Source organism: Tiliqua scincoides, chromosome 5 (assembly GCF_035046505.1).
Source record: "Tiliqua scincoides isolate rTilSci1 chromosome 5, rTilSci1.hap2, whole genome shotgun sequence".
Taxonomy (NCBI): Eukaryota; Metazoa; Chordata; class Lepidosauria; order Squamata; family Scincidae; genus Tiliqua; species Tiliqua scincoides.
Window position 1 is genome coordinate 118,888,679 of NC_089825.1, and position 11,373 is coordinate 118,900,051.

Consider the following 11,373-nt stretch of genomic DNA (forward strand, 5'->3'; position numbering starts at 1 on the left):
GAGCAGGTGTGTAAAAGATACAGCCAGAAGTGGTCAATGCAAGGTCCAATAGTAGCAGGGCCCAATGCACATAGCCTCAAACCCAATGCCCTTTGCCCACTGCTAATGGATGTTACTAGTCCCCCAGAAGGAAAACCACTCCAGCAGAAGTCTTAAGCTGTCTGCTCCAAGGCAAGGCACTCCTTTTGGTGCATGTTTACTCCAGGACAGTACCACTGTGTTCTGCAACACTCACTCCCTGGTACAAGTGCATAGAATAGCAACCTAAATACAGAAGCATCTTTCCTAGGAGACTCTAGTATTCCTCTACCCCAGCCATTTTCAACCACTGTGCCATGGCACATTAGTGTGCCACAAGAATTTGGGGGAAGGTCATTTATTAGTAGGGCCAATGGGGGATGTAAGCCCCCCACTGGCAGCCTGGTGTGCCTTATCAATTGTCAAAAACCTGATGTGTGCCTCAACAATTTTAGTGCCTTGTCAGTGTGCGGTGAGATGAAAAAGGTTGAAAATTGCTGCTCTACCTTGTCCAATGGGGCAGGGCCTACATTCAGCAGTGAAGAACTTTTGTTTTCACAAACAAGTTGGGCCAACAGCATTTAAGAAAAGAGTAGGGTTCTATCCCCCCAGCTGCCCCCATCCCATTTGTAGTGAGTTCTGGACGGAGTTTCTGCAAAGCACAGCCAGATTGTGCAATTCATTAGCAGAATTAATGGCTAGTGAAAGGAAGAAAGGCTAGAATCTTTACCACACACCCTCTACAACGTAGTGCTTAATGCCAAGTTTATTTAATCCCAGTTACAGACTCTCCCCTTCAAGATGCAGGTAGAGAGGAATGCTTATTTTTTGAGCAGCCAGTTTGATACATGGTAATTAAAGGAACACATTTGGACCAGGCTGCTAGAGGTGGGAGTGGAGCTGGAATCTCCAGGCTCAGTCGCTGGACTCTCCCAGTGTGAGACGGTCAAAGAGGTATTCGCCCAGGCCGTCCTCGTGGGCACGGGTACGCTTCAGGTTAGTTACATGGTCACCCAGCTTCTTGATCAGCTTCACTTCCTCATCAAGGTAGTGAGTTTCCAGGAAGTCACACATCTTTGGGTGGAATGAGGGAGAAGATCAAGTCTGAATATATTAACTTTAAGGGGTTCATGTTCCAGATTACTTATGGTTACATGATCATACTACAGTAGTGTATAAATGGAACACAACAACAGTCCAACTGTTTAACTGATTTCTAGCTCTTCAGATGATCTGAAGGGTGTACCTATACATCAAGACTTCAGAAGTTGGGCAGGGATGAGCCCTGTATGGATAAGCCCTTGACAAACCTGCCTTCCATGATCTAGATTTGCATAGCTGCTAGATTCCAAGTTTTCCTAGTTGCTAGATTCTGAATTCTCCTAGGGAGCACTCTTATTAGGATGGGTGCCAACTCCAAGAGAAGGGATTAAGTCTTGCTCCAACTCCCAAGGGGAAGGGTGTCCTTGCCCTCCAAGAAGTTGGGACTGCCCACTCCCAGAGACTTGTAATGAGGGAGAAGTTCCACCCCATTAACATTAATCTGGGATCCAATACTTCATCCTGCCAACTCATTTTCCTGCAGTACTTACATGAGGATCCACATGGCGTGTAGCAACTTGGTGCAGCTCCAGTAAAGCCTGGTTAACATTCTTCTCCAGCTGAAGAGCATATGTCATGGCAGCAGCTCCATTTCCCCATTCATCTTTCTCTGGTTTCTAGATAAGCAATAGTAAAGATCGCTAGCGAGCATGCACCACCTGCAACAGACTTGTTCCAATTCCTTGTGCCCAAGTCACCTGCCCCTTCAAAATATTCCTGCCAGCTACTGGCCTTTCTGCCATGCACACCTTGAGCAGATGACCCCCTCCCCACACACACAGGCAGGTAGACCCTTGCCAGAAAATGCAAGGGGTCACATGATCCTCCATCACCATCAGCCTCCAATTCTCCATGATCTAGTTTGTTTTTAATCTGTCAATGCCAATCACCTAACAGACCACAAGAGCCCAGATAATCCAAACTCAAATCTAGGCAGGGAACCCACCCACTAGCCTCACATACATAAGCATGTGCAATGAGAAATTCATTTTTTTAGATGAGACATCATTCAGACAAAGTTAAATGTGTCTTGAGTAGATGCAGTGCAGGAAAATGATTGGTCCAAATGGCTCCTAAGAAATCAACACAAGGGCAATAAGAACTAGAGCCCAGAACTCCTAGACCAAGGATGTCAAACTGGTTTCATACAGAGAGCCAAAGTTAGCATTCATGGTGAGGGCCGGAAGTGACATCATTGAGAAGTCACATTATTAATGAGATGATGGCCAGAAATAAGCACTTTGTACTCAAATAAAAACTCATTAGCTGCAAATGACAAGAGAAAATCTGCAAATCTTGTTCACATTTTCAAGAAATGAAAGAGCCCAATTATCAAGCTGGCAGAGTCCAATGCTAATGGGCACCAGATAAATTGCTTCTGAGGGCTGCATTCAGCCCACAGGCCTTATGTTTGACACCCCTGCTCTACAGACATATTCCGTCTCCCGGTATGTTCAACAAGACACTGCCATACACCCCCATTACTAGCTGTGGTAATTACCAGTGCTTAGTTCAGGCTTCCTTCTACCCTCTTGCCATTCTCAAGATCCTCAGATGGCAATCAGCTTTACGTTTTGCCTTCACCCAGAAGTTCTGTCTTGTCTCAGTGAACAGGCAATCTTGCCTCAACCACACCACCCTCCGGCAGACACCTAATTCTCACCTTGACATCCTGCAGGACAGCTCTTCCACCACGGCGGTTCTGGAAGGTCAGGAGCTTCTCAGCTTGTTCATGCTTCTCCTCAGACAGGTGCCGGAAGAAGGAGGCAAACTTGGATAAAGCCACATCATCCCGAGTGAAATAGAAGCCCTGGCAGAAAAGGATGGGGTTCAGCTCTAGATCAACAGCATAGAGTTAACACATGCCCCAAGGCTAGAGGTCTGTGACCTGGAAAGAACACCCTACCCACAAGTCAGAGTGCCACTTTCTTCTGGCACTAAGGCAAGCCATGACGGAGGAAGTTTAACTACAGCTTAGCAAGTGCCTGTAGGTTGTAATCAGCTAGGAAACCAGAATCAAAGCCTACAATTTGAGTTGCATTTGCAGACAGTAATTTGCACAAGCCAGTCTGGCAAAATGTCTGAAGAGCCATACTTACAGGTGTTGCTCTGCCTCTCGAGAGGCTCCTGCACCTCAGAAGATACCCAAGCAGATGAAACAAAATAAAGCAAGCAACTCTTCAGTTGTTGCTACTATAATCCAGTGTTCTTCAACCTTGGGGTGGGACCAAAGAAGTCACGAAGCCTCAGCTGCGGGAGTTGGGGCAACTTATGAGAGTGAAAAAGATTGAAGAGCAATGGACTAGAGCACCACCAGGTAAAGGGGGAGGTATTTGGTGTACCCCTTCAGGTACCAGGAGGTTGTGTCCTGTGCAGGTTCTTTCCAATTGTGCTAAAAATAGCTTCCACTAGTGCCAGGCTTCATGGTAACACTTTCTGCTCTCTCCAATAATATCTGGTTACAGTGAACAGTGCTGGAAGGGCATTATAGGGCAGGGCAAGGGTGGATAGAGTCTTGGGAGGGTGGACAGGATCAACAGTGGGGTCTCCAGTTTCTTACTCTATTTACTGGGGTCATGGTGAAAAAGGTTGAAGACCTGTTTGAGACACTATTTACATCCATATTGCCCTACCAGCTCTGTAAGTTAGACCCACTTACCTCCATGTTAGAGGTATTCCATGAGCAACCAAGTAGCCCATGGTTTACCAAACTAGGTACTTTCTGGCTCACACACTCAACCCTATAATACACAAGAACATCAGGATGCTCAAAGCATACTGCATTTTTAGTACAAACACAGAGAAGCTGTAACTAGGCCAGCATCTATGAACCATTTTTGCCAAATTCAAGTCAGTGCCAAGATTTCACCAACATGACAGCAAGTTACACTGACATGAGCTAAGTAAGGCACTTTTATTTAATACAAGCATGCTATTCCAGGAATTCCCATGGGTAACTCAAACAGTGTCATTTGGTATGTTCATCATCTACTTTCAGCCTGCTTCAGATTAATCAGTATTTCTCCAACAGAGCACCTCTAGAGTGCTTAATGTAGTCTCTCAACTATATACATTAAGCCAGTGGTTCTCACTGGGAGACCTCCTGGGAGATTTACTCCTGGGGTAAGTGTTTGGGGGGGGGGGGAGGGACAGGGCAGCAAATGGGGGCTATTTTTAAACTAACCATACATATTCTCAGGGTCCGGGGGTGTGGGGAGCCCCGCAAAACACTGGCAGGGCTCCCTGCAGCTTCTAAATAGTGAAAGTTGCAAGCACGATTAAACCAGAAGTTTAGTTTAAAACTAGCCCGCCTTCCCCCACAGTGGTGCTATCCTAGGGAATGCTTCGTTGCTTTCCCCCTGACCCCACCCCACCAGAACAGGGCATCATTACATTAGCTGGTGGGTCATAAGAACCACTGCATCAAGCATTTAGTGTTACTGATCTGAGCCCCATTTAGGAATTAGCAGCTGTTTGCCCCAGCACCAGATCAATCCAACAGCAGGTGCCAGCTGAACCACTAGCCAGAAGAATTGATCACAGGGCTACAGCAGACAGTAGTCCAGTGGCAAGCCAAAATGAACTACCAACATGCTTGTGCATAGTGAGAAAGCCAAGATTAGAATGACAGAGGAATAGATAAGTCTGTTGCTGGGGCAGAAAAGGAGAGGACCTACAGACGTACAGCTAAATTGATCTAGCACTATTACAAGCTATACTACTATTGAAGCTAGTTTTATCACCACTGCTCTCTTCAAAGAGACTTGGGAACTATAGCTTGCAATTTTGAAGAAGCTCTCAAAACTACAATTGTCAGGGTTCTTTGGCTAGCCACTACAATGGTTTGCCAATTTACAAACAACTCAATTTGTAGCCTAGATGTCCTTTAGATCCAGCAAGCCTTGATGCACTTGGAAACCAAGGAGAAGCCATTTCTGCCCCAAAGCAATTTCCTTCGTTGTATAGGCACCCTTCTGTCTATTCTCCTTCCCCTCAAGCTAGCCTCCCAGTCTAAATCTACTTGATCTACAGACAACAGACTTTGATGCCAAAGTGCAGGCTTCCAAGCACAACAAGAGGAAGTTAATGATTGATCTCCTATCTTGCAATACTGCTTGTAGTTGGAGCTTTAAAGAAACCAGTGATAAAGTTCACTTTATCCAAGGACACATTTGCGCTTCAAACTAGTGGCCTGTAGGAAATGGGAAAGAATCGGAGGGTAGACACCATAGCTAAAGTGAACTAGAGAACAGACACTCCCAAGGGGTTACCCAGGTGCCTAGAGCAATGGTTCCCAAAATGCAGGACAGGACCCACTGGTGAGCCAGAACCTAATTTTTGGTGGGTCCCATAGCAGCCAAACAGAGCCTCCAATAAAAACACATGTGATGGAGAGATCAGATAATTGAAGCTTTTCAAAAACCAGATAGCTGCTAACTGCCCTACAAACAGCTCCTGCAGTTTGCAAGCATTTTTAAATACAGGGGGATAAATGTTGGAACATTTTTTTTCTGGTTATTGTTACGTGTAAATAAATAAGAATATTATTCCTTTCTAGATTTTTTTAAAGTAAGCCTAGGTGGGTCCTCATAGAGTGTCATTTTTAAAAGTGGGTCCCAATGCTTAAAAGTTTGGGAACCACTAGCCTACAGAGAGTAATATGAACAAGGGAACAATGGTAAGAAAAGCCAAATATCAGAGAGGTGGCTCTTTAGGCACACAGAAGAGGACACACTGTTCAAGGCACACAGGTTTATAACCCCTCGGGCACTAGGTTCTGCACAAGGATTGGCATGGATGGTGGAGAACAGGTACTTGAAAGAAGGGGATGCCACAAGATAGCCACACCAGCAGGATAGCTGCCAGCCTGCTAAGCTGCAACAGAGCAAAGCCAGGTTCAAACCTTATAAAGCCTCCCTGGGAACAGGGAGAGAGGAAGAGGAAAGAGAAAGAAACAGGTCCTTGAACATGCAGTTCTCTTTGCACCATGAAGGAAGAAGGAACAAACATGGTCAATGAGTAGCAGAGGCACAACAAAGGCAGCTACATGGAGCTACCAAACACACACACTCTCTCTCTCTCTCTCCAGCCTTGCAAGATTCTATGCAAACAGGAAAGGAGACTAGGCTAGAAGGCAGAACCTACTAAGAGGGGAGGAGGAGACAGTCATGATGAGCAAACAGACTGGAACCCAATGATGGGTGGGGCGACCACTCCAGAGAGCAGGACGCCTGGGTTCCTCCCACCCCCATCTATTGTTTGCAAACCAGGAGAAGATGGCAGGCTCCTTCGCCTTTGGAGGAGAGCAGCAGAACACAGAGAGGCACCCGATGCTGGAGGGGAGGGGGAAAAGGCACCGGGGGAGTCTGCGCCTGTTGAACTTCTGCCTTATGCAGCTGCAAGAGCTTAGAAGGCGCCTGAGGATGAGTCAACCAGTCCTGGGGGATGCTGTTTCTTTGCAGTCTAGAGATACTCCCAGGAAGGGGGAAGAGGAAGGCGATGCTCACCAGGGACAGGTAGGCGTAGCTGGCGTGCAGGAACTGGTTGACCAAGCGGTTCACTCCAGCTTCGCTCTCGGCGTCGTAGTTCTGGCGGATCTTGGAGCTCATGGTGCAGGAGATCGAGCTTGGCTGGTGCAGGAAGAGATGCAGCGGGGAAGGGGCGGCCGCGGTCCTGCTCCGTTCAAGCACTGTTGAAGCAAGAGCGAAGAAGCGATGGCCGGCAGCGGGATCGGTCTGAGCGAGGCGTGCCCCGCGGAGCCCTTTATAGCCACTCGCGGAGGCTCTTCCCAGACACTCCCTCCGCGCTGGGCGCAAGCGCAGGGGGCTGTCTACATTGCAAGCCTTGACTTGCCTTTGTGCGGGAAGGGAGGCTGTAACAGACCCCACTGAGGCTGCAATCCCATCCAGACTTACCTGGGAGTAAGCCCCACTGACTATAATGAGACCAGCTTCTGAGCAGACACGCATAGGGCTCTGAATCTCAGAAGCAGCCTTGAGCCTGATTTTGTGGTTTCAAATGGGTCGTGTTTAGATTGGAAGCTCCCAGCACTTAAATCTGTTGCCAGAAGTGCAGTTATATGAATAACAGTCCAAGCCTAAGCAGGTCTACTCAAAAGTCAGTCCCATTATGTTGCACCCAGGAAAGCGTGTATACAATTGTAGCCTAAATCATTAGCAATGAGAGTACTGTACATCTCCATAACTGTAAAGCAGGGGTGCCCAAACCCCGGCCCGGGGGCCACTTGCGGCCCTCAAGGCCTCTCTATGTGGCCCTCAGGAAGCCCCTAGCCTCCAATGAGCCTCTGGCCCTCCAGAGATTTGTTGGAGCCCACACTGGCCCGATCGATGCAACTGCTCTCAGCGTGAGGGCAACTGTTTGGCCTCTCGAGTGAGCTGTGGGATGAGGGCTCCCTCCATTGCTTGTTGTTTCACATCTGTGATGCAGTAGCAGCAGGAAAGGAAAGGCCAGCCTTGCTTTGTGCAAGGCCTTTTATAGGCCTTGAACTACTGCAAGACCTTCATTCATTCATATAAGTTCATCTTTAATATATTCATTTATGTAAATTTATTCAAATTTGAAACATAAATTAATTCGGCCCCCCCCCCACACAGTGTCAGAGAGATGATGTGGCCCTCCTGCCAAAAACTTTGGACACCCCTGTTGTAAAGCAAGACCCCAGAGTTAATGTGCATTGCAAACCCCCCCAGCCTACCCCTGTGTGTCTGCTTTCAAGTCAATTTCACAGGCTGAAACCTCACTTCCAGTGAAGCCTGCCTGATTGCAGCCTCAAGCCATTTCTTCCCAACGTTGCATATACGCAACAGGGACCAAATGTGTGCAGCTGTAGGTGGGAAAAAGGGGTTTTAATAGTTGCATGAATTTTTCCATCAGCTGCATTGCAATTATAGAAGTCCAGGCTCTGCTTGGGAGGGGCCTGGCATGACAGATGAGCCCTGGAGAGACACAAGGAGTTAGATTAGGGGTGGGCAAACTTTCAACTGTAGGGATCCTGGACCTTTAATAATTGTACAGAAGCGGGGGAATTTCAGCAGGTGCAGCTTGTCATCTGTGAGATGTCTGGATTTAAATTGTCATCTATGAGATGACAAGCTGCACCTGCTGAAATTCTCTCTTCTATACAATTGTTAAAGGTCCAGGATCCCTAAAGTTGAAAGTTTGCCCACCCCGGCATAGACCCTGCAACAGGTGTTAATCCAATATATCCAACATAAACAGAGCCTCCTATTGTCTTGGATAAACAATATATCCAATAATATAAACAGACCCTCCTCAACAGGCAGCAGGTCTGGTCTAGAGGGGCAGGAAGTGTGGTCTAGAGCAGGGGTGTCCAAAGTTTTTGGCAGGAGGGCCACATCATCTCTCTGACGCTGTGGGGGGGATTAATTTACATTAAAATTTGAATATATTTACATATGCTTACATAAATGAATATATTAAAGATGAACTTATATGAATGAATGAAGGTCTTGCAAAAGCTCAAGGCCTATAAAAGGCCTTGCACAAAGCAAGGTTGGCCTTTCCTTTGCTGCTACTACTGCATCACAGATGTGAAACAGCAAGCAGTGGAGGGGAGCCCTCCTCCCACAGCTCACATGCGTGGTCAAACAGTCGTTCTCACGCTGAGAGCAGTTGCATCGGGCCAGTGTGGGCTCCAACAAATTTCTGGAGGGCCAGAGACTCATTGGAGACTGGGGGCTCCCTGAGGGCCATATTATGAGGTCTCAAGGGCTACAAGTGGCCCCAGGGCCAGGGTTTGGGCACCCCTGGGAGAGTAGAGCCTCCGTTAGCCCAAATATAACATCAAAAGGTTGCCAGTTTGAGGACACCAGCAGCTCCCTGAACAGCTGAGAATGAGACCTTGAAGCAGCTGACAAGCCAAGCTGAGTGATTCCACCTGATCTTGGTGTGAGCAAGAAGTGTCTTGGCTGCCCTCCATGTGAGAGATGGAGCTGCTTGTCAGCCTGTGTGGGAGAACCAGAGGCCAGAAGTGAGACCAAACCAGGAAGATCCACTCTGAAATGTTGTCGGTTCTTGAAAGAAAGAACCTCTATGTTTGTAAAAACCCCCTTGAGGGATTTAGAAATGCCTGCCTATGTAAAACCGCCTTGAATAAAGTCAGAGGAGTAATCCGATGACCAGAAAGGCGGTATATAAATTCCTAGTTATTATTATTAAAGTCTGCCAACCCATCATATACCTTTAAAGCCATTTCTGCTCAATGTTTCATATACTACAGGGATCAAATGTGTACACCTGTGGGTTGGGCAGAAACGGGTTATTTCCAACAGGCCCAACAGGTGTGCATCTCAACAAATGCAGCATTCCTCTTTGTGCTGTACCTCTGCACCCGCTGTACCCACTTGTCGTCAAAGACAGAGCGCCTATATGCTGTCATCAACCTGTAGCTTAGAGAGCACTATCATTCCTGAGCTCTCCAGGGACTGGCTTTAGCAGGGTTAAAACAAAATGCTCATCTTTCCCTTTGTCCTGCCTGCCTCAAGTGACTCAGCAAAAAAGAGCTCCAGACAGATCTGGCTGCACAAGACTGGGTCTCAGAATGACTCAGCAAAATAGGCCACTGCCTTCCCTCTTTCCCTCCCCTCCTTTGTTGTTTTCTCAGGACTTTGAGGCTGTTCTGCCCACTCGCTGCCACTCCCTAAAAAAGAACAAGCTTGCAACATGTGTGACATGATAAATCAGGAAACAGGGAGGGATAAAGAGAGATCTCTTGTAATTCTGCAAAAATAAGAATCCTAGTCCTAAAAGCCATTGTCCAGAATAGCAAAGTAGCTCTTCTTAAGATTAACATTGCCATTGTACAAGTGTTTGTTGTTGGGAGGAAAAATGTATAGCCTGAGGCCTGAAACCCACATAAGCTTACAGCAGGGCTTTGTAAGATTTGTAGCACAAGCTTAGGAATAATGCCAAGTATTCTTGCTGAAATAATATTCTTGAAAATCTGAGTTTAAATCCAGACTAAACAGAAGTCCTCTTGGTTAGGAAATCTACAATGCAAATATTAGAGTACCAGGCCTGTTTTTAACAGGGTTGCACTCTCTTTGCAGAAGCAGGTCTACAGCTTAGGGGTCATGCTGGACTCTTTGTCGCTCCTCTATGCCCATGTAGTGGTGGTGGACAGTGGAGCCTTTGCTCAGCATAGTTGATTGGATCTAACTATTTGGCTACTGCAATGCACCCTATGTTTGGCTGCCCTTGAAGATGATCCAGAAGTTGCAGTTCATGCAGAATGTGGCAACTTACGTAGTTCTAGGCGATTTGACTCAGCCCATCTGCTGCTCCTGTACTGACTGCTGATCTGCTTCCAGGCCCAATTCATGGTGCTTGTTTTGACCTGTAGAGCCCTATACAACTCAGGACCAGGATATTTGAGAAGCTGCCTTCTCCCATGCAAGCAGGCATGCCTTGAAGGTCAGCAGGGGATGCCCTGGTGTACTACCACCCCTGGCAGACTGATAGCCACAAGGAATAGGGGGCCTTCTCTGTGGTAGTGCCTTTATTATGGAACTCCTCCCAGTGGCATTAAAAACTGCCCCCCTCCTTGTTAGCCTTCCTTTTCTGCCTGGTTTTGCCCTCTTAGGGCCAAATCCTATCCAGTTTTCCAGTGCTGGTGCAGCTGTGCCAAAGGGGCATACACTGTATCCTGTGGTGGGAAGGCAGTCACAGAGGCCTCCTCAAGATATGGGAACCCTTACCTGGGGGCTGCATTGCTGCTATACCGGTGCTGGAAAGTTGGATAGGATTGGGCCCTTAGTTGCTTTTTGATTTTGTGGTTGTATCCCATATTTTGTTTTAATTTTTTTTATCCCACTGTTCTTTATGATTATTTTACTTTTACTGCACTTTGTAAGTTTATATTCATTCCTATTTTCCTGTTTTGTTTATAATGTACATAGCCTTGAGCGCTCCATTTATTTGGAGGGAAAGTTGGAATATATATCATTTAAATCAATGAATAAGAATATTTATACACCTCTTTTCAACCAAAAAAAAAACACAACCAAGTTCATAAGTGGCTTACACAGCAAAATAAATAATCCAACCTCTAGTGCCACTCAGCCATCAAGAGACAACAGCCATCTCCCTTGGTTTCATAAAGCATCAATGTTTATGAGATACTGCATCTATAAAAGAGTAAGGCTCTACCCTTCTAGCACTTCCTTGTGTCCAAGACCCTGAATTAGAAACATATTCAGTGCGTTCCCATCCTGT

The 11,373-nt window shown here is 46.7% G+C and overlaps 1 protein-coding gene across 1 annotated transcript; it reads right to left on the reverse strand.

The window, feature by feature from the left end:
• Nucleotides 1-766: 766 nt before the first annotated feature.
• Nucleotides 767-6,871, reverse strand: LOC136651687 (ferritin light chain, oocyte isoform-like). The gene is made up of 4 exons (XM_066628299.1): nt 6,627-6,871; nt 2,783-2,929; nt 1,611-1,736; nt 767-1,092 (listed from the first exon to the last, which is right to left on the reverse strand). Exons 1-4 carry the CDS (start codon nt 6,726-6,728, stop codon nt 934-936), a joined length of 534 nt encoding a protein of 177 aa, XP_066484396.1. The 5' UTR covers nt 6,729-6,871; the 3' UTR covers nt 767-933.
• Between the last annotated feature and the right edge of the window lie 4,502 nt (nt 6,872-11,373).

What these genes read in the sequence shown, in the direction of transcription:
- LOC136651687 (XM_066628299.1), bottom strand. Translation starts at nt 6,728, where the DNA reads ATGAGCTCCAAGATCCGCCAGAACTACGACGCCGAGAGCGAAGCTGGA. An exon ending in GCTACGCCTACCTGTCCCTG is followed by an intron (nt 2,930 to 6,626) that starts GTGAGCATCGCC and finishes CTTTTCTGCCAG; the next exon opens with GGCTTCTATTTCACTCGGGA. An exon ending in CTGTCCTGCAGGATGTCAAG is followed by an intron (nt 1,737 to 2,782) that starts GTGAGAATTAGG and finishes TTGCTTATCTAG; the next exon opens with AAACCAGAGAAAGATGAATG.